The sequence below is a fragment of the Accipiter gentilis genome, chromosome 6, assembly GCF_929443795.1.
Source record: "Accipiter gentilis chromosome 6, bAccGen1.1, whole genome shotgun sequence".
Classification (NCBI taxonomy): domain Eukaryota; kingdom Metazoa; phylum Chordata; class Aves; order Accipitriformes; family Accipitridae; genus Astur; species Astur gentilis.
The window spans coordinates 14,772,437-14,796,413 of NC_064885.1; the positions used below are offsets into that span (position 1 = coordinate 14,772,437).

General features: G+C 40.5%; 1 protein-coding gene across 2 annotated transcripts in view; it reads right to left on the reverse strand.

The window, feature by feature from the left end:
- RYK (receptor like tyrosine kinase) overlaps window positions 1–23,977 on the reverse strand; it is a 67,372-nt gene that overhangs the window by 29,457 nt on the left and 13,938 nt on the right. Inside the window, exons 2-8 of one of the 2 annotated variants that reach the window (XM_049803013.1) lie at window positions 17,778–17,899; window positions 15,910–16,009; window positions 13,991–14,125; window positions 11,722–11,778; window positions 10,111–10,255; window positions 6,140–6,240; window positions 3,141–3,266 (exon numbers count right to left, since the gene is read on the reverse strand). In XM_049803013.1, coding sequence (XP_049658970.1) covers window positions 3,141–3,266; window positions 6,140–6,240; window positions 10,111–10,255; window positions 11,722–11,778; window positions 13,991–14,125; window positions 15,910–16,009; window positions 17,778–17,899 — 786 coding nt within the window. Of the gene's footprint in view, window positions 1–3,140; window positions 3,275–6,138; window positions 6,241–10,110; window positions 10,256–11,721; window positions 11,779–13,990; window positions 14,126–15,909; window positions 16,010–17,777; window positions 17,900–23,977 lie in introns of both variants that reach the window. The other variant, XM_049803012.1, reaches the window with a different exon arrangement.

Genomic DNA, 23,977 nt, shown 5'->3' on the forward strand with positions numbered 1-23,977 from the left:
ACGTGGTTAAAATACACTGATAACATTAACAGAACTGAATATCTATTAAGAAAACACTACCTTAAAACATATCAGCCACAGCAGAAAGTTAGGAACAATGGCAATTAAAGCACAAGTCCTGAATGCCCCAATTAAGTCAACAATATATAAACCAACCACCTCTCCAGCAGGAGGTAGATTCAGAACTACATGCAGTAAATGCTGAAAGTTTTAGGTAACTAAAACTTAGGGAGACAAGCATGTCATCCAGCCAGTTTGGGATTCTCCAGTCAAAACATTTCTCACAAGATGAAATATTTTTGGAAACATTCATAGGGAAATACTGGTTTCAGCCAACCAGTACACATGGAACAGTGTGAAAACAACAGTATCACATTATTCAAATGTTTCATCTCAGCTAGGTGTTGGGTTTGTTTGGGTTTTTGGTTTTGGTTTTTTGGGTTTTGGTGGGTTTTTTTCCAGTCTCTCCAAGATTTTTCCATTCACAAAATTTTAACGATTCAATTGCAGGAAGAGGAGCTACACTGAACAGCTGGAGTAAGAACAACTGCAGCATGGTAACACACAGAATTAACTTTTTACACAACTCAAGTTGGCAGCGCTTTTCTGTCACACTACTACCATGGTACCAATGTGTGCAATCATCTTCATGCAGCTTATTCATACATTACATCCCTTTCCTATTGATTTCTCCTGTCTGATTAGGTTGAAGGATCTGTGATAGGATTGCCTTAGCCTGGTGTACATCTTCTGGCATGAAGCATGGGTCTTATTTGGTTTCTAAATACTTGACGGGGACAGTGCAACATTCCTATCACCTACACTGGGACTACAGGTAATCCCTGTAAAACAGTGGGTCTTCAAATTGTAATTTCACTAAGAAGCAGTTTAACTAAGGAGACAAGGCAACCACAAATATACAGCACAAATTATTTAACAGTAAACTAAACCCCTCCTATCTTGGTTCTTGAAGACATCAAGAAAGTGCCTTAAATACATATTTCCAATATACAGATAATATGTAAAAGTCAAAGGGAAGACAGCATCTTGTACTGAAACATGTTATGGTATCAAATTATCTATTTGTAAATACTGGAATGAAAGAGAATGGGGAAGTGTGTAAAAGCAGTTATAACTAGAAAGTAATTTTCATGCAATCTAATATCTAGACATAATAAGACTGTAACACAGCATGCCTGTATGGTCCACCGTTTGGGGTTTTGTTGTTTTGGTTGGTGTAGGGGGTTTTTTGGTTGGTTTTTTTTTTGTCTGCTTGTTTTTGTTTTGCGTTTTTTTCATGATACCCTGAAAGGCTCATATCTTAGCAGGAATGGTATATGTCTGGTGTGGTGTGCTATAACATTTAGAGACAGCACTGTGAACATGCTACTTCTGCCTCACTCTCCTCTGGGGTTTTTACAGATTATGCTGTTTGTATTCCAGACTGAACATCTAAGCCATTTCTCTACCTCACCAGAAAACAGTAAAGGTCCGCTTACTGTTAACATCTGCTCCATTTGCTACAGCATAGCTATTCCATTAGAAACTTTTTTTTTTAAAAAAAAAAAAAAAAGACACCTACATTTTTGTCTTACACCTAGTACAATGAGCTTGAAGCAGGTTCAGAATTAGGCGCTGCACAAGCCCAGCAACACAAAAGGCCCCTACAGATCCGTCTTCCCTCTGCGTACTCTCAGACCTGGTGCTTTGCATCTTCCAGCTGGTTACACCACAGGAGAACCATAATTTCCTAAATTATTAAAATGTTAAGGTAGGTTAAGTTATGGAAGCTACGTTAAGTTTATAATGAATCTCTGGCCAAGATCTGTAAAATATGTTTAAGTTCCATTGGCAGCACTTAGGAATTCTTGAAAATTTTATGCAGACATTTCTATTATTCGCTGCTTCTCCTTTGGAACTCCTTTGTTCTTAGATGACTGAGGCTCAGCTGTGCTACATCCTGAACTAAAATCGATGATTGTTCATCAGAATCTGTCTTCTAGTCCTCTGACTAACTTTTGAAGGTTTTGACAGACTCAAATAACAGCTGGAAGCCAAGAAACAAGATCCCAGTATTAACTGCATCCACATTGCATTCAACAGCCATTTAAGCTGCATCTCACAGAACAGGGCAGTTCTGTCACTCCGTGCTAAACATCTGAAGCATAGCTGTGACACTGAGTCACTTCTAGTCATCGGGTGACTCCTAACATCACCGCTACAGGCAATAGACAGTACAAAGGAACACAAAGCACGTCCCACGTGTGAAGGAAGCTTTTCTGCAGAACTGACTTTGGAGTTGAGCACAACTTCAAGGACCTCCTTAAGAGATTTAGAGGCATACATTAAATGGGGAGTGTTAGCATCCTCCCATTGTTTTTCAGACAGTAATGCAAAGCATTTAGCAGCATTACCTCCAAAGGATGATTATCTCACACCTCTAGCTTTGGAAAGTTTGATTTCTCATGAGGCTTGGGGAACACAAGACTTGAAGTGGCAGCAGTAAAGATTAATGACAAAAACCCCTAAATATTTAAGCCTATTTCCCAAATTCAATATCAACAAGAACCAATTAGTGTTGTGCATGAACACTTCCAAGGTAAATATTAAACAAGACAAAAGAATCAGGTAATCCCTGAATTTTTCATATCAGAGCTATAAATGTTGCATCTGCTGATTAGATTTGCAAATCAGAAGCTATCAAATTGAGATGATGAGTATAGACAACTGAGGTTTCTGTGGACTTTGGCATTTTTTGTTTTGATTTTTTTTTGTTAAGAGCAGTGCTCCTGCAATAACTTATAAAAGTGAGTTACTTTGCCACTTACAGGCCTAACTGATTACCTCACTCCTTAGCCATCTAACTCTTTCTTTTATTTAAAGGACCAGATTAAGACAGACAAGCTGAATGATTTACTGAGCATGATTAGTTGCTCCCCGATTCTAATGAATTCTGAAAACTTCCTTCACCACCCCCCCACACCCCAATGCAAACAGCATTCATCATTCTTCCCCTCCACCAAAGTTACGAAGATCAGAAACATCATCCATGATTAATTTCAGAAAAATCTAGCTATTAAATATATATATATATATACACGCCATGCTGTAGCCCACAAGTGTCCAAGTCCCGTAAATACCTTCTTGGAGCACATCTTTTAGAGTTATCCTCTCCCTGGAGATGGCTATATCCTTCACTTTAGCTTTTGCTTCCATTAGAGTGACACTTTTAAGATCATTCTTCTCTATCCGTAATGTAGGATAACCTGAGGAGCCAGCAGAGCCAAACAAACAAATATAAATACCCTTATAATGAGAACAGAAGCACATTGCTTCACCTCAGCACCACCTACAGGTATAAAGACATGGCAAGCAGCATGTACTTAAAAAGATTATGTATTAATCTTAAAAAGATTAAATCTTAAATCTTAAAAATGATTCTTAAAAGTATTAAACACAAGTCATGTGAATATAATAATCTGCAAAAAACCCCCACACAGGAATTCTGTAGTGTCATGTGATCAAGTCTCATTATTAACACCAAGTAAACAAAACTCCTTACATACTGAAGCTGATTAACACAACACTGCACTTTCCTGACAACAAGGAAATAAAGACCACGGTCAGAGACTGTCAGAAGACTTACTGGAGCAAGGAAGATGCCTTACCCCTGCAGGATGTAACCAAAACTACCAGTGCCCTCTTCTGGTGCTTCTAGACATCTAGATACACTAATATAGTCAGGAAGGCCTGAATATTTTTGTACAAGTTTATGAATTATTAGAGAAATCTTGAGAATTGCTTGGATTTTTTTTTTAAATTTAAATATTACTGAAAAAGTTAATACAACTGTGGAAGGACCAAGAATGTTCTTCCTGTTTATTTTGTGCAACCAACCTTTTTTCTTCTTGTATTCATTTTCACTGTCCCCTGTGCTACTAGGGGTGTCCCAAAACAGGTAAGAGACTTTCTGGAATAACAAGGACTGAACACAGCAAACAAGTGCCATTTAGACATGGTGGCTACCATGCCTGTCAAGGTGAGGAGGGTATACTCATCACTATGGGCTTGGTGCCCTCCCCTTTTGCCAGAGGCTCAGTAATGAGTTTCCAGGGGTCATATTAAAATTAACCAAACAGTGTCACTTAGAGGGCCAACCTAAAAACCTGAGGTTGATAGGACATCCACACCACAGGATGATCTGGGATAAGAGATGGAAAATAAAAAGGCTGGGGAGGGACTTCAGTTGGCAAGAGGGAAAACCAGCTCAAGAATTAGTCGCTTGCTAAGGTCTCTTCCAAACTCTGTGGAAAGGAGGGTTTTTTTAATTTTATATGTATTTATTTATTTTTATTTTTAAACTAATGCTTCTACTAAATAAATTTTAATGCCAGGTCTTCACAAGGGAAAGATGAACTCAGATGACAAGAGATACTTTTTTTCTTTAGGGACATACAATACAATTTAGAAGAAAGCCAAAACTTTCCCAAAGTTGCTGTTCAATCTTAGGTAAACATCTGCTTCCTCACATGGTGAGGAAATGGGAAAACACAGCAGGGATGAACAGTAATCACATTTCTGCAGTGCTCCCTCACGAACTGGAATGGTCAGTATCACTACTAAGTACAATCAGAAGACAATGGGAGAGACTTTTGGGTCTTACTGCTTGCTTTAATTAAAAAAATCAAGTCATTAATCATTATATTTATCTAGCACTCTACCCATTAGACTGGTGAACAAAGTCTCTTCAGGCAATTAATATGAAACTCGATGATGTTAAACGTCTTTTCCAACCTAAATGATTCTATGATTCTATTGAGCATTACAGAAAAGAAAATCACTGGTGACAGAAGATGAAAACAGGAGCCATTTAATTTACACTTTCTGAAAAGGTCAGGAGTGCCAGAACACTATTTCAGGTTGGCAGTTCCCACTGTATTGAGAAAAGCAGCAATCTGAGTTTAAAAGAAAGATAGTTTGTTCCTCTGGCCAGACTCCCCCATTTTTCCTCACTTTGCAATATAAACCCTTATCTCACTTTAGATCTTTCAAAGCAGGCTTTGCAGTAGCTTAAGCCCTTTGAATTTGGGCTAAGTCTTGCCTTCTTCCAGTGCTCGGTCATGCAGATCCATACCCTCTAAGAACCAACTTTGGTGCTCATACAGCTAGCCTACAGGCCATTTCAGAGACCCGAGTCAACCAAAAACCCATCACTCCACAGAAGTAGTCAGTTTTTGGCTGGCTCAGCAACCTGAATTGTCTTGCAGCCTAGCAGCATAAATACCAGTACAAGAGAAAGGCTCATGGTCAGTCCAATGAGACTGAACTGCCAAGGAACTGCACACCAAGTGTGCCCCTACACTGTCCAGCTTCCCCACAGTCTGAACAGTCCCCTCCCTGGAGTAATGCTACATGGGATATCCCTCCACTAGAGAAGACAGACAATAACTGGAGGAGTAAACACTTCACAGATAATAAATACCTTCAGCAATTATAGAATTAACACAGAACATAGCTAGTATCAGTTACCAGGTCAGTCTATCACAGAGTACATAAACTACTGCCACCCTTCCTTTTAATTCACTGCTCTTTTTAACTATTTCATGTTCTTTCAAGCAAAGCTGTAAACAAAAAGAGATCATGAATATATCCCCATTGTAAAGCGTTTTCCCCATTCATTTCCACCTCTTGCTTTGGTCTCCACTTAGTAACTGATCCTAGGGCTAGGTGGGTACTTCCAGCTGCTGTTACCTCTTCTAGCTCTATATCACCCTCTGCTTGAGCTGCACAAGGCAGCTTCTTTCCAGTGTTAAGAAGAACAGATGCTTCAGATACCTGTGAAGTCTTTCTGGCTGACTGATCTACATGCAGGTAGAATATCCCATTGGACAAAACACAATATCATGATCATATGATGACTCCTGGGCCCCAGTACTTAAGGAGGCCTCAATCTTGACTATGGCATGGCTGGATAAAACCACACATCACATGAGCTTCAGAGGCAAACTGACAGAGCCAGTTGATTATTCATGCTCAGCTCTTCTACTGGATACTAAATCAGTGCAACCCCTATGACCAAATACTTCAGCTGTGTCCAAGAGGGTCCGTTGCAAGGGTTTGTAATTAGATTAACACTTACTGGTTACTGGCGTTGCATTGTTTGGTGTGTCAGCTCGCAAGTACTGTGTCGTCTGTGTGGAAGGTTGGGACAAACCTTGTGAGCTACTGCTGTCACTAATGCTGTTTTAAAATAAAAATGGACATGAACATAACTGCTTACCACTGTAATAAATTCAAAATTAACTTATCAAAGTTAAAACCAGAAGATTTTCCAGGCTAGACTTTGAAAGAGTGGCATTTTTAAAGTCTCTCACACATTAAAATGTATTTTAGGTAACTCAAAAATCTTAGCACTTCTGTCCTTTAAGCGTGAACAACTTTCTCCTATTGGTTTGGAGAGCTTGCTCTATTTTCTAGTCCTTCTTCCCCACTTTTGAAAAATCAAGGTGACAAAACATTTATTGCAAGAACCACCCTGTCATACCAGAAACAACAAAACCATTATATTCCAGAGAAGACTTGTATGCATTTGTTTCATGGTACCAACATCCCACTGAGAATCAACAACTACAGAAGTTTGAAAGCAGTAGCCTGAGCCAAACGGAGAGGCAACTGTAACACCCTGCAAAGCTTAACTAGCTTTTTCAGCCAGAGTGATCTCTTGCTTGCTCTGGGCATGCCAGCTGCTAGCTCTATCTGCTGCCCTGTGCTGGAGCAAGTATCAAAAAGACATTCCCTAGCTCATTACAGCAAACAGTTGTTTACCGTATACCACTGTACCTCTCTCAGCTCTCTTTTACAGACCCAATTACTTTAGCCTATTCTGTCATTCCTCTCTCTACGGATATTTCTCGCCCCTTCCAGGGCCACCTACAATGTGCTTTTGAGATATTTTCTTTGGGTAAAAAGACCATAGCTGCACATAGTATTCAAGAGACAGGCAAACTGTAGCTTAAACTGTAGCAGGATGTCTTCTATCTTATCCTCATAGACAAAATCCTACAAAAAGAGTTGTTGTGGCTGTTAATAGCCTAAGAACAAGCAAGAAAGTTTGCAGGCAAAGGCAGTACTACACCTCAGATGGCAGGGCCGGAAGAAGCTTTTTTGATCTCCCTCCCAAACACACAAACATCCCCCTCTTTTTTGAAACTTAGAAGCTTCTCCACTTCTGATGACTGTATCAGAAGAACAAAGAAGGGATTGTTTTGGGGTATAACCCTCTGCCTTGCCAAATAATCAACATTCCATTTGCTTCTCAGGCTGCTATTGAGCACTGACCAAACAGTGCTAGCCATCCTTGCAGGTTTTTTAGATGGTGCTTGGTGATGCCCTCAAGGACCAGTTAGCTTTGAAGCAAAACTTCCTTAATAAAAACAACAAAAAAAAGCCAAGTCAACTCTTTACCATTATACCATAATCACTGATGCACCTGCTGAATTTTTTCTTTAGAACAGAATCTACCAATTCTCACAATACAAACATCAGGCTTGCTGATTTATAGCTAGCCTTGATCTCTCTGTTTTAAAGTTATTCCCACATTCACTGTCTTCTACTTGTAGGCTTCCAGCATAGTTTCTAGCACGAGGTTAAAAGCCACAGTTGCTGGTCTAGCTACTCGACTTTCACTTCCTTTAGACTTTCTGAATGAATATTCTCATGTGCTGGCAACTTACTGCTGCTTATTTTAACTGTTTGCACTGTTGCATCTACACGCTGCTTCAATATGATCCACTCTCCAGTGAGTTCCCCAGAAAGAAGTGTCCTGGCATGGTCACTGCATTAAACACTGATGCGGAACTTGCATTTCGTTTTCCTGCTATGGCTGGAAACTCTTTTTGTAACTTGATCACCTACTAGCCCTACAGATTTCTTTGGCTGGCTTCCTGCTGCAGGCAAGTTTGAAAAAGGAATTATTCTTTTTATGCCTGTTGCAAGTTTGAAAAAGTACCTTTTTTGTTAGCTTCATTCTGGTTTTTAGGTTTAACTTGCTCATGGTTTATGAGCTTTCTTAGTTTTCTCACTTGCATACCACATCAGCTTTTTGAACGATGCCTTCTTGCTTTTAATAACCTCCATTATCCTGCTGTTAAGCCATGCTAACTTTCTTGGGCACTTTTTCAAGTGCCTTTGATAGGAGGTATGCAAGCATTTGCTCTGAACTTTCAATACAATGTTCTTAAACAGTCCGTGTGCAGCCTGTAAACTCAGCTGCCTGGTTTTAGCTTCTGTTTAACAACCTTCCCCATTTTTATTTAGTTCTGGTTTTTGAAATTAACAGCAACAGCAGCGGGTTTTCCAGCCTTTGTTGCTCCTGGGAGGTCATTAACCCTGATGACGTTATCATCTTCGATTCAGGACCCCTTTACAGCAACGTTTTGAGCTTGCTATTCAAAATTAAATCAAAAGTTGTTTCTTTGCTCACAAGTTCCTTGACTAGTTGCTACATCAAACAGTCACTGATCATATGTAATGCCAGTGCATAACACTGAGGCTAAATTATAACACAGAAGCAGTTTCTCAACCAAGCACTGAAACATCACCTCACAGTCTCTTTGCTGGCTCCTGTGCACGCTGCCCATTCTGAAAACAAAACTCCACAGATCCTGATTTTTCAGGCACATTTTGCCTCTGTTGCACCTTTGCTATGATACTTATTGACCACAGGCCTTACCCAAGAGCCCATCCAAGGTTTTGTCAGGTCTGGCACCTTTGGGCTCAAAAAACAAGTCATCACATGGCTCTCTGAAGAACTAAATCCCACTGTCTGCATAAACTTCACAGAAATTATCAGAAGGCCATATACTGATTTAGAGCAAATTCTTTAATGCCTGCAAACCACAGAGTATTAACATTAGACGAATTTTTAGCTTGTATCTCCACAGAAATCAAGTACAACAGAGTGGATGAAAGGACATTTGATCACAATGCTAGGCTGAGACAGTCTCTCAAAAACTCGCAGATGCCGCTGTTCACACACCCTATAGATGTAATGCTTTTCCTTTCTGAATTAAAGCAAGCTGCACATCCTTTAACACCTTCTATTGATTAAAAACCGTCAGTAGACAATTAGGCACAAATTAATTGAGAAAAGCTGACAAGTTAGATAATCAGGCCTTGAGAAACCATTACTACTTAGTACACTGACACTCCCCAAAAAACAAATGGTCTGGGGACACGAGAGGAGTAAATGGCAGAAAAAAAACCCAGAAAGAAACAGATGAAGGGATAGAGAGGAAGATGAAAAGAAAGAACTACTCAGAGGCTGCAGGCAGGAACAGAAACAGTTCAAAATATCCTTTCAACAGGGGTGACCACCCACAGGCCCAACTGTTTTCCAAAGTATTCAGTTTCAAAAAGGCCTGCTTCTGAAAAGTTGAATCTGATGCAGCTTGTTCACACAGCCTCAGCAGAGCCTCAGTCCACCTGCTTTTTCAGCTTCTCTTCCGCCTCGGTGTTTAATCCCCACTCAGCTGACCGTATTGCCCTTGGGTTCATGTTACAAGTCCTTTTTGCATGCCTGTGCCAATTTGGTTGTTATGGATTGAAAATATATTTGGGAGAGTGCCACATTTTCAGCTTTATAACCAACCAGTTGTAATCCCCAGACTTTACCCTAAGGCCAAAGTGAATACTGGTAAATCAATCAAAATAGAGAAAACTGAAATTCGATCTCCTGCAGAAGTCAGTTAAAAAACAAAAAACCTAACATTTTCAGTGTGCCCAGGTATCTATCAAATTTTCCTTCAATGCTGACAATCCCTGTAGATCTGATTCTGTCCAAATTTCCTCACTCTGTGTCCTCCACACAACTATTCTGGTGAAAACCCAACAGTCCCAACCCTCCCAACCCATAAACAGGAGAGCAACTGCAACTGCTGCCTTTCTGCTGTACAACACTTACTACAACTCTACACAGGTACTAATCGCTACAGCTTGACATCAAGAGCAGAAATTGCAAGCTACTACAGAGTGTTCATTTTGAGACCAGAACTCCCACAAATCTGAGTAAAAGTGTCCCAAAAAATGCACTTGAAAAGCTTGAATACATACCTGTCATCCAACTCTATCCTTTTCATGCTGTGGAGATGCAAGACAGCTAATATTATTGCCACCAGGAATATAACAGCACAGCACACACCAACACTGATATAAAACACACGGGTAGAAGTGGTGGGAGCTGCGTTTACAGGATCGACTGAAATAGAAAGGTGAAAGGTTACTGAAACTTTCTCAAAAAAGCCCAAACCAAAAAAAAGAAAAAACAAATAAAAAAGCCACAAAAAAACCCAAACAAACTCCACAACAGATGACATTTTGCTAGTTCCCAGCAGGCTGACATGTCAGGAGGACACTGCTGCTGTCCCCAGACTTGCCCCCAGTGCCCTGCCACCCAGGTCCCGCACAAGCAGGGAGCAGCAGCCCACCTGCAGAGGCAGACCATGGTAACCTGCAGAAGAGTGGGCACCACAGTTCCTGCTGTAGAAAAGCAGGGCAGGGTCCAGCAAGCCACTCAATACCTTCATTTATTTACTGGGACAAAAGGAGGGTTCCTACTGAAGGATAAAACCTAGGCAGCAACCTCCTAAAATGGTCTTGTTGGTCCTGCTGGTTCTACTTCGCACAACCCCTTGTCCCTCCTCCATGGCTACCATGCTGCAAACACAGTAGGAGCATGGACAAACCCAGCCTTCATCACAGCTGAGCCCCAATGCAGCAAGTGGCACAGACTTGCTAGTTGGGGCTAGAAGAGCAGGAGTCACCTGCACACCAAGACACACACCAATACAGTAAATAAAATGAGACTAATACTTAGGTGCAGGGTGATAGTGGTGCTTACTCACTGATCAAATGTGCTAGAGCACACAACTTCAGCTTCTCCTGATTTTAGGGTATGATGGGTGGATTACAGCCCCCTGACCTGAATCTTTATGCAGCAGTGTTAACAGGACAGTTAATCCTCTTTCTCAAAAGAACCTCAACTGCAGTGAGTTTTAGGGCAAAATTCTGCAGTTGCACCTTGGCACCAGAGGGCTGTCTGCTGCACTGGCCTTCAGCTCGTGTTAAGCAGCAACATGGGCAGAGGGACTGGAGGCAGGAAGAGGCAGTAGCCCTAGTCATCCCCAATTTTAAATCATGCATCGTGGAGAACAATTGCCCTGGAAGACAATGGGTGGTAAAGAGAAAACTGAGCAATGCACTCCACTACTTTCCAAAAGCATTTTGGCAAAAATGTTCACATTTTGGGTACTACAGAGGCTGAGCATAGTCAGTCAATGATATTTCCAGCTAGAAAAGGAGTGAAAGAAACTACCTCATTGTATTCATTCAATACTGACAAGTTAAAACAGCAAACCAGACAGGTCCTAAAGTCAATAGAATAGATCAGAGTCATGTACAGAAACCAGAGCTCCTAAGACATGATTAAAAAAAAAAGTTGTTAGGAGAATTGGAATAGGCTTTTTTCCTCTTCACAGTTAAAATAATTCATTACAAAAAAAAAAAAAAAAAAAAAAAAAAAAACACCAAAAACCCCAACCAAATTAAAATAAACTAAAATACTGGGTACAGTGCAGACTACCTGGAGAGTGTTTTCATAGAAAGAACATCACAAGTTTTTCATTTTTTACACCTGAAGTACATTGTACACTCAGGATTACTTACAGAGAGCCTTGCTACCATTTTTATCAGATGTTGGAGGTTTTACTTCTGGTTCAAGCTCTAGAGAGATGAGAAAAAAACATTAAGTTTGGTATAGATTTATTACTGTAGCCCTTCATAGGAAGTCAATTGCCTCATTTATGGAAAAACAAATCTGCTTTTCCAAATAGGTGAGCTGGCTTAAGGACTATAGTTATCTCTAGATTTCCATTTTAAATACCTAAGCACTGTCTAATAAACATCGCACTTAAGACACATGGGTCAGATACATTTCTTCACTGATACATATGTCCATTGAGGCCAGGCTTGAACTCACTGAATCTACCTACCTCAAAAAACCCTCTGGCTTGTCCACCAAAGTTCAAAGCAGCAGACAGTAGAAAGAGGAGGCACAGAGTATGTGAGTGTATGCTAAGACACTAAACAACAAAGACCTCACAGAATCAGTTACTACAGGATAGAAAATAATTTCTTGAATATTCAATCAATACTACCCTGACCTTTTGGAAGAAATTCTGGCTCCAGTCTAACGCTACTCATCCTAGGAAGAAGTTAAGAGATGCACCCATGGGCACTGTGCCTTCTCAGCTGATGCTACAGTCACAAGTGTTTTAAAACTGAAGGGTGAATAAGGTAATGGCTATTTAAATACTCATAAATATGGAACAAAAGACACAAGGACAATACTCAGGTTCACATGTGAACGTAGTCCTTTAGAAATGGGATAAATCTTCATTAAGCTTACTATGAGTCTGGTCACTAAGAGGAGCAGTGCAAACCAAAGGAATGCAGGCTGTGGAGATGACTTCAGATGAACCTCCCTGAGGATTTGCATGCAGTTGAGGCAATATAATGGACTTCTGTGGCTGCAAAGGTGCAGTCCCACTTGTGCATCCTCCTTCCTGCTCCCAGCCATGAAGAGCTGCTTCCTTCCCAGCACAGCCCCTTCTGACTCCTTGGTAAGCCAGTTCAGCCTGATAAACTTGTGAAAAAGTAATCTGGTAGAGGGAGAAATCTGAGACTTTTTTTTGGTTGGTTCCCCCCCCCCCCCCCCCCTTTTTTTAAACTTTAGGAGGAACTATTATGAATGCCTTGAGCAAAACTGCCAGCAAGTTCCTGCATATTTTTTACTTATGCACTAAATTTAATCAGAAATCCCTGGATGCTCTATACCAATCAACATATATCAAAAAAAGCCACTGACATTTCACTTTTAGGAACCTACAGAAACACGATCTTTGTAAGAATCACTTCTGGAAAATTTAGGAAGTAGCTCTATCTCACACACCAAGATAACTGTGTGGTGCCTATGGAGACCTCCTCTGCATATTCAGCAGCTCAGTAAGCTATGAATGCATAAGCAGTGCTGACTTTGCCACTTGGAACATTTGAAAAAGTACCTAGGAAAACATGAAATAAAGGTAAAAGTGCCAGACCACCATTTTCACTAGAAAAACAGATACACTTCGAATTAAGAATGGTCTTTCCATAACATCAATGCAAGTAACATGAGTATCACAACACTATGTGCTAAAAAGCCACACTAGCTCTTTCACCCACACCTTCCAGAAGTTCATCCTTAGACATTCATACCCAAAAGAAGTGACAAACTCCCCTCCAAAAAGCCTACTACTGTCCTCAAAGGCTCCAAGTAAACTGAACAGAGCCAGGAGGAGCATGTAAATAGAGAGGCGGCCATCCTCAATGCTGGCTGAGAACAGGCCACCACAGCCATTTTTAAGGAGGGTACAGTTCTTGGGATTGTCCAAAATAATTTTCTTCCAATGCCTATGAAAATACTTCTAGGAAGAAGCAACAGGAGATAGTAATAATCCAAGAATAAACTGTGCTTGCAGATTCCCAACTCAAAACACAAAAGAGTCAATCTGGGATTTCTGAAGTCTGTATTATCTACCAAGATCATTTAGTACTCCAAGTCAAAGACTAACACGTGCATTCACTAAATAGCCAATTTTATCACAATTTATAAACTGAGTAGATTTTGTTGGTAATTCTTAGAACAATTTAAATATTCAGAGTGCTGCAGTTTTGAGGAAACTAGTTGCTTCCTTCCAAGCACAACAGAGAAAATGCTTTTTGCTATATATGTAAAACCAAAAGTACCCATTCGCCTCTGAAAGGCAAATTTTACCTGGTTTCTTCCTACCCTCTCTGGAACTGTTACTTATGTCCTGGATCAATACCTTCCCACTCCCTTTTCCTATCATACTTTAACACTAGAAGTTTTTTAATATTTGAAACAATGTCTTACTTTTGTAGCACATTTTCCTTCGTTTGAAATTCAAAACTGTGATGTTTTTTGATGAATTTATTGTTAAGTTGAGCTGCATTAGTATTGTGACCTCAGAGTCGAGTCTGCCAGCGCAGGAGAGTTCAACACGGAACACTGCAAACAAACAATTAAGTTCGAGCACTTCTCAGACATTGTGGTGAAAGAACATTTAAATGATAAAAGTCTCTTAAATGATGTTTACAATGTACATTTTTAAAGAACTTGCTATTAAGAAATGCTATTTTAGTCTCATGACATGTAATTTCAGACAACTATTAAAGCACTAATGGACATATATTTTAAATTAATTTATGTGAGTTATATTAAAAGTTTACAGATTACTAAAATTTTATTTGTGGATAAATGACCATTAGCCATCCATTAGCTTTGGAGTTAAAGTGCTGTCACAAGAGAAACCTCCGTTACCACAGAAAACCAGAAAATTTAGTTTTCCTTGTTGCTTTTTCAAATGCTATGAAGGTGTCGTGGTTTAGCACCAGCCAGCAACTAAGCACGGCACAGCCGCTCACTCACTCCTCCCCTCCCCTGGTGGGATGGAGAGAAGAAGTGAAAACAAGTAAAACTCATGGGTTGGGATAAAAACAGTTTAATAATTGAAGTAAAAATAAATATTATTACAATAACAATAATCATCATCATGAAAAGGAAGATAAAAAGAGAGTGAAATATAACCAAAGAAAGACAAGTGATGCACAATGCAATTGCTCACCACTCGCCAGCCGATGCCCAGTTTCCAAGCAGCAATCCGTGGCTTCCCCCTACCCCTGCCTCCCCACCTCTCAGCCAACTCCCCCCAGTTCATATACTGGGCACGACGTCATATGATATGGAATATTCCTTTGGCCAGTTTGGGTCAGCTGTCCTGGCTGTGTCCCCTCCCAACATCTTGTGCCCCTCCAGCCTTCTTGCTGGCTGGGCATGAGAAGCTGAAAAATCCTTTACTTGGTATAAACACTACTTAGCCACGACTGAAAATGTCAGTGCATTACCAACATTATTCTCATACTAAATGCAAAAAACAATATTATGTGAGCTACTGGGAAGAAAATTAACTCAATCCCAGCCAAAACCAGGACAGGTGGTTAGCTTTTTTCACAACCATTAAGCATTTTGGTCTCTGCAAATCTGACTGGAATCGAGGCTTAAACTAATATGACATTATTTACTTTCTAGCTTATATACCAGTATTATTTATGCCAACAGAGCAGATGCAACAAGCCTAATTCCCGTGTCTGCTTTCACAAAACAGCTGTACACAACAAAACCATCAATATACATTTTATTGTGCCTCAAGTATCTAACAGAGTACAAGACAGCGAGGAACCATACTTGAACATGCATGAGTGATGATTATTTGCACATTTCCTGAAACAAATGCAATTGTTTCCAGTATAAATTCTATGGAGGAGCTAGTATATATTCAAAATAGTTTTCTCAGTTTTACACCTACCATAAGCACTTTCATGTATTAACAGCTCCCACATATCTTGAAATGTCATCTCTACATGCTAGAGAAATTAAAAGGCGTGGATTTTAAAATCCACGCAATTGTTAATTATTATTGTTGAAAGAGAATGGGAAGCTTGTGTGTGTACATATACATAAAAAAATGTTGCATTTCCGTTCCAGGAAAATCTCTGTCCTCCACTAAATGAGAGGAGGAAAAAAAAAATCTTACTCTCAGACTAATGGACTCAATCTGTAATACCTTTTTAGCTGTCATAACTGCTGCAGAAGGCCTGTAAACATATTACATTTAACAGAAAAATTACAGTCTTATGCAACACTACACACATTTTGGAAAAAACAAAAGTACCACCAGAAAGCATTATTAGTATCAGCACTAGCTGTGCACTTTCGGGGGGTGAGAAGTTTACCTGAAAGTGTGCGAGGAACTTCTCCTTGTAGAGAAATGTTGGTCTGGGGCATAGCCATAGCCATGGGATTATCTACCTGAAATCCCAGTTTATACTCAACCTGTAACAATAGTTGGGAAACAGAAAACACGTAAGAAATCTCTACAGCACTAGAAAGAAATGCTACATACCTTTTCACAATTCTTTAAATTAAAACCACTGTAGCTTATTTTCAAAGAATGCTGGTGATTTTAGGTGCCCAAATTCAAGGTTTCTTATATGAAGTCTAAGTATCAGACTTTTGTGACAGTTCAAATTAAGAAAGCCAAAATAGAAGCCACTCTTGAAATCATTCTTGAAAATCTGGGGCAGAATTTAAAGTGGCATATTAAAAACAAAAACAAACAAACAAAAAAAACCACACACACCACAAACCTCACTTGCTGATACTTTTAAACTTACTTGTTCGAAAGCCAGTTTGTTAAAACCATGGGAATTCAAAAAATTCCCCTTCTTCTAGTTAGTTTTATAACCTACACAGCCAAAATTGCTTACAAACAGTTTATTCAACTACAGGCAAGATTTTGTTTATTTTGTTTCCACTTAAGAAGCTTATTCTGCATCAAAAAGTACAGAACCTATTGTAACTAAGTCATAAGCTCCTGTTGGAAATTCATCCTATCCCTCCATACTCACTTGAACGAATTTGGTTTGACTTTGTTTGCCCCATTAGGTTATTTTTTTCCCCTTTCTAAAACATAATAGGATGCATTTATGTTTTCAATTTATTTTTCAGTCAAGATGCCAAGTGTAGAAACATAACCCAGTTTCTGAACTCCTATAAACTGCACTAACCCATCCTACAAACTTAGCACAGAAGATGCTGAGAGGTGCAATCACAGCAGTGGAAGAGGGCTACACAACCTCAAAAATTCCTATTAAAAATTCACAGACAGGCCCAAGAAAACTCAGGGCAGGGACAGTGATGCAGGTAGCTCATGGCTGAAATTGTAACAAGAAAACTCCTTCAAAGGTCCTACTCAAATGCCAAGTGACTGAACTGCCTGTGAAGGTGGAATACGATATCAAGTGGAAAGGCTGGCTTGCTCTCTATGCCACACCATTGTAGTCCAAAATTCACATCTCATAAGAAGTTACACCTCAAAGGGAAGAATGCTGGCAGAAGGAATCTTCAGAAATTGCATTGGTGGAGTTGTTAAATACTACTGCTCCTACTGCAGTCTTTCCTGCTTAAGGACGGAAGAATAACCATCACTCAAGTTTAAAAAAAAAAATCTGGCAGAGACTAAACTGGTCATTTCATATACAAAAATAAGTTAAGTAACTGGAAATCCTTCAAAATATAAGAGCATATGCAATCTTTATGACAGCTGTTGCTGCATGCTCCAGCCACGGTGATTAAGTGAAACAAAAATCCTTTTCCGTCCAATTGAGGCTCACTAATAACATACTAGATGCTACTTTTATAGGTTCTTCTTGTCTCCAAACATACATTTCTAGAAATCTCTAGAACACAATTGCTCTACATTTGATTTTGAGAGGCTTCAGTTCATGGCTGCCCCTTCTGTGTATTCAATGCACCACCAGAAGAGATTCCACAGCCAGTAGTTTGTACATATACACACAGATTGCAAGAAGTAAGAAAAAATACTTCAAAAGAAGTGCTTAACCTTTCTAAACCAAAAAAGGAACAGTTTGGATACATATCATCTTAACCTACTGCCTGCAATCACATAAATAATTCTTCTAATCCTAGCATATGTTAATTTTTGCAAAGGAAAAAAGCCATTAAATTATAATATTGGGTATTTACTAAGCAATACAGATCATGTATCAAGTACTCAAACAGAGAAGTTATGCCTCCTTACCTTGGATTTAGCATGCCAGCTGAAGTGAAGATTGTTGGTCTCGCTGGGTATTAAGAGATTGAAGGACAATGCATAGTGATTAACCACATCATTCCTCACATAAGACAACTCTGCATCAAGACCTGTAATGAGAACGAAAAGAGTAAGACGGGGAAGAACAGAACCAGCAGTAATACACTGGAACAAACAACTCTCAGTACTACCAGCTCCACTTGTACTTGAATGTTTAAGCAAATACTTCCTCAAGTCCATAAATTCAATTGCAGATTTGGAGATCAATGCTCATGCATGTCAGCATTAACAAGTGTGCTTCAAATTCTTACAAAGCAACAATTTCAGAAAGATGCCACAAGCCTAATAAACAGGTAAAAGTTGGAATGTAATGAAGGAAACATAATTTTTCACAGAATCCTCCAAAAGAATCATTACAGACTTTCCTGAATGTACCCCTATCTGCTTCTGGAAGTCACAGGTTCAGTTTTGCTCTTATTTACAACTGCGTACACTCAAAACAAACTGCTTTGCATTATCAGCTTGTTAACTGCAGGTAATTCTTCCTGGAATAGCTCATTTCCTGAGCCTGAGACACATAAGCACTATGGAATTAACTTCAAGGTAATTACATGATAACACAAAGCACACAGTGAGAGGAGGAATAACATTTGTTCAGGAAGTAATACTAGTATTTTATGTCTACTCTTTGCTTTCTGAACATTTTAATAAACCTAAAGAATTGAAAGACCCACAAAACTATTTCTTATAGAGCACCAAGGTACATTTTCCTAAACAAGACACATACTCTGATATTAAAAATACTGAAGCTGCCATTATCTTTTGCAGCACACGTTCCGTTCCAAGTTCACAATGAATACAGGGTAGGACCCTACAGCTTGCCCTGGGTGTCATTAGCAATTAGTTAGTGGTAAAGTAAGCACTCCAAGTTAACCCCCTTCCCTGCAGCTGTAAAATTAATCCCAGCTCCATATCCTTAGGACAAAACCATACTGTATTTGTAATCAGTACCATTTTGTCCTGTCTCATACAGCTTTTCCTCCATCACTCCCAGTTAAATGCTATCCAGGCTGAGCAAGATATTGGCATGCTAAGAGAACAACTGGGCAAATCAGACACAGGTGCATGCTCCAAGGATGATCTACACAGAGGGAACTGAGTTCAATTAAAATATTCACAGTACAATTGGGAACATAAATAATGGAGTTATTTTTATTATGGCTAGAAAGTCAAGAAAACTGGAGAGGCTGTGACTCCAAGATGACAGCATTTAAGGCATCCTGAAATTACTCCAAGAACCTAGGGAATCATGAAAGGTTTGGGGTTTTTTTAAAGAAAGAAAAAAAAAATCAAAGATAACTATTGAACTGTGTAGACAAGCTGCATTTGAAGAAAGGGAGAATTAGCTTGAGTGGAAAAATTCCTATTTAGTGCAAAAACTGGGCACAGATCAGTGCAAAGTGATAAGCATTCTCTTATTCCAGAACTTGATTTAATCCACTTTGTTTTCACAAGATATAGAAATGCAGCCAAGACATTCCTCTTCATTCTTGTTGCTGTTAAACCATTTTTACTCCCTGCTGGCTCATTAGCGTCCCAAAACTTAATCAAAACCCAAGAGTATATAATCACAGATACTGGGGGGTAGCGAGAGGGAGAACCCTAGAGACTGGATGCATGAAAGGAATCAACAGAATGGAGTAATCCCAGGGTGAAATGCTCTCAAACAAGATCTTGAACAGAAAAAGATGCAGATGATGCCTTAAATGCTGAATGTAATCAGCCTGAGAGAGTATATTAAAAAAAAAAGTTAAACCTTTCTTCTCCAATTTGTCCATATTTCCACTCGATAAATGGCAAATGCAAAAGCATATCCACCAGTAAAGTAGGGAGGAGGGAGAAGCGCACACACACTTTGAAACAAAATAAAACCCTGAAAACACATAAAAGAAACAGCAAACTTCCAAAATAGCTTTTTACATGTGTACATGTTTATACATGAAATCTCCCTCAGATTTAGAAAACATGGAAGGAACACAGAGAAGAGCTCACAACTATCAGGTACTTGCCATTACATCCCATCAAGAAGATGGGAAGCTTTAAGGGCATAAACTTACTAAACAAAGTATTCAAATCAAACCTGGTAAGTACAAGCTATCAAAAAAAAATTAGGACAAAAAGATTAGCAGGTGAAACAATGCAACTGGAGCAACGAAACTGCTTTTAAAAATGAAGAAAATCTTCTCTTGCTGATAAATGGTCACACCAGCGATTAGAGGTTCACAAAAACATTTCAGAATCTGTGTCCACACCAGACAAGCAAGCTCCCATCTCCCCGCCTCCAATCCACCACAGTGCAGTTTTGCTTCCAGACCATCCTTCCATCCCTAATTTTTCATCCCCTCGCTGCCGCCCCCACCTCAATCCTGAATTCCTGAAGCACTCTGTCAATATAATTTACCTCAATCAGGCCAGCAAAACACAGAAAAAATTGCAGTTGAACCTGCCAGTCAAAAAAGCACCTTGCTTATGCTCTGGGCAGGCAGCCAGGCAGGCAGTAAGGTGCATTCTGCCCGACACAAAGGAGCCCAGGTGCTGATCGCCAGCGATGCCAGGAGCTGCACCACAGGAGCTGCACCACGTCCCAGCGGTAAGAGAGGGCACTGGGAAGGTATGTACGTAGAGGTAAGCAATTCTGCAGGGCACTGCAGCAAACAGCAGCAAAAGCCAGAGGCGTAGCTCACTGATCAGTTGTGTGAGCTGAGTGTTCTTGATGCAAGCTGCCATCGCTTTACTCACTGCATTCCTGGGCTTCCTCCATTTTGTGAGTCTTCCACTTAGCGCAAGAGAAAATTGCCTGATACCCACAGAAATTGCAAAGGCAATGCTGCAGCACCGTGCATGCTCAAGAGCTCCACAGTGGGTGGGGACTCCAGACTTGTACAGTTAGTAGATTTTAGCCAAGATAAAGTATGCTTTTCTCAACGCCACAGGGGTTGCACGGGTTAAATTCTTACCAAGAAAAACCACAGCACATTCTGCCAGGCTCCAATAGCCCTGCACTGCTGAAGACAGAGGATGAGAATACCACTGCAAACACACTGAGTAGATCACATCTAACACCTCTCTTCCCACAAGTTTGGATCAAGAGGACAATGATCAGCCTCAGTGAAATGTCAAACAGGTTCAGTTATGTTCACCGAGTATTGGCTGTGAGCTACCTCTATTCAATCAGACATTTCATTCCTTGTTATCTACATACCTTTTTATATGCAATGAAATTGTGCCTCCTCACTGCTTAGATTTCCAGATTGATTAAGTGCTATTATTAACTCTCTCTGGAGTAGACATTAAAAATCATTAAGGAGTTTGCAGAAAACACTTTAGGCTCCATTACCACAACAATTTAAGTCTAACTCAGAATTACTTTAATGCTGCATTTCACGCTTTTTCTTCAGACATGCATACTTACACCTGCTTTGCAACATTCCTTATTTAAACCTTCAGCAAGCCAAGTTCAAGGAGTCAAGCTGGCACTATGTGGGGAGAAAAAAAGTGGGGGAACACTCCTCAGTCAAACTCCCTGAACTAGTGAGGATGCTCAGGAGCACCCAATATGGGGGGCAAGACTGCAGCAGCACTAACTTAGATGGAGCTTATACTAAAATAGTACTGTTAACATACCCAGATAGTCTAGGCTTTTTTTCAAAGCATGCTTTGGGCATAGGTAGCTTCAAAAGATGGTATCAAATTAAGCAAGTCACCGTCAATACACAGCCTAAGCCAGCAACCTCAGTTTTTTACTTTTTTTAAAACATGTAAATCTCTTTCAAACACAGTAGCAGCATTAAGATGTCATCAGCCTACATAGCAAGTTGCTGAGGAAAAGTAGGACACTAAGTAGGACACATACACCAGCACCCTGGAACAAACACAAATTGGTATGTAATGTTTTTATGTCATATATGGAATGATAAAAGGAGAAAACAGGTAGTTCTAGAAGAAAAACACAGATGCATTACAAACAGCTAGAGAAAATGGGCCGTTCTTCAATAACCGTTTTCTAAGCAAAGCAGTAAAATATAAAGAAAGAGGCGGAGAACCTTACAAAGAAATACCAAAAAATTGTTGCATTACATGAACTGCAGGGGAGGAAAAGAAGCTTTTCACAAATGCTTCTATTAATTTAAGCAGTATATTGGCGATCAAGGATGAACAGTTTTAAAACATCAGCTGCAGTTCTGCTTTGGCAAGCCTCCTTAAACAAGTCCACATGCAGACAATGCCTAACACTAAAGGATCTAGTTTCTCATTACTTGGACTTGACTAACCTACACCAACCCACGTGAAAACAGTAAGACCAATGCTCTGCTTTGATTTCAAGGCAAAAACACCACCCTTTTACCCAGGCAACCCCTAAATCTCATTATTAACTTCCACATCTTTGTACCTCCCACCCTTGGGGACAAACTTGAAAGAATAAATTAAAGTTGAACACAAACAAGAAGGTAAATTTAAGCAGCACCACAGAGAAAGTCTGACATTCTTTGCACTGTTTAACATAACAAAACATCTGAAGAAGCTCAGAAAGGAAGGGGAGAGACCAATTTTCATTCCCAAATGCAAAAGATGCTGGGCAGCCCTTGTGTTCATGATAAAACTGAATCATGTCAGTCTAGCAGCCTAACAAAACACTTCTTTTCAAACATCCTTGTGCAAATGCAGTCTAGCTTCTAACTCTTTTAGCACAATATATGAAAGAAACTTGCCTCTCTCAGCATGGGAAAAATTAGATTTTATTTTTATGAAGCAAATCTATCCTACAACACACACTAGTAATAACACATTCTTAAAGACGACAGTGTTTAGGAGTCTGTTACCTGGGGTTACGCTTCATTACTTAATTACTTCATCATAACATAATTTTGGCAGGTTTTGTCTAAAATCAAGAGACAGAAACTGAATGTGCAATGTCAGAGTTAGATGAGATTGCTTTTAATGAAATACTACTTTTTGCAATATGAATATTAGCCCTAGTCTAATAGCAATCTGGTAACGATAGCTGACTGTATTGGTTTTGTTTGGCAAGGTTTTGGTAGCGGGGGGGGGTTACAGGGGTGGCTTCTGTAAGAAACTGCTGGAAGCTTCCCCTGTGTTCAAGAGAGAGCGAGCCCATATTAGCCGGCTCTGAGACGGACCCGCCGCCGGCCAAGGCCGAGCCAATCAGTGATAGTGGTAACGCCTCTGTGATAACATTTTTAAGAAGGAAAAAGTTGGGACGGAGAGAAACTGCCGCCGGAGTGAGGAGTGAGAACATGTAAGAGAAACAAGCCTGCGGACACCAAGGTCAGTGAAGAAGGAGGGGGAGGAGATGCTCCAGGCGCCGGAGCGAAGATTCCCCTGCAGCCCGTGGTGAAGACCCTGGTGAGGCAGGCTGTCCCCCTGCAGTCCAGGGAGGTCCACGGTGGAGCAGATCTCCACCTGTAGCCCGTGGAGGACCCCACGCCGGAGCAGGTGGGTTCCCGAAGGAGGCTGTGACCCCGTGGGAACCCCGCGCTGGAGCAGGTTCCTGGCAGGACCTGCGGATCTGTGGAGAGAGGAGCCCACGGAGCAGGCTTTCTGGCAGGACTTGTGACCCCGTGGGGGACCCGCGCTGGAGCAGTGTGCTCCTGAAGGACTGCACACCGTGGAATGGACCCATGCTGGAGCAGTTCGTGAAGAACTGCAGCCCGTGGGAATGGCCCACGTTGGAGGAGTTCGTGGAGGACTGTCTCCCGTGGGTGGGACCCCACGCTGGAGCAGGGGAAGAGTGTGATCAGCCCTCGTCCTGAGGAGGTGAAGCGGCAGAAAATAACGTGTGATGACCATAAACCCCATCCCTGTCCCCCTGTGCCGCTGGGGGGGCTTGGTGGTGAAATCCGGGAGGGTAGTTGTGCCCGGGAAGAAGGGAGGGGTGGTGGGAAGGTGTTCTGAGATTTCGTTTTACTTCTCATTACCTTGCTCTGGTTGATTTGTAATAAATTGAGTATGTTTTGCAAATTGAGTCTGTTTTGCCCGTGACGGTAATAGTGAATGATCTCTCCTGTCCTTATCTCGACCCGCGAGCCTTTTGTTATATTTTCTCTCCCCTATCCAGCTGAGGATGGGGGAGTGATAGAATGGCTTTGGTGGGCACCTGGTGTTCAGCC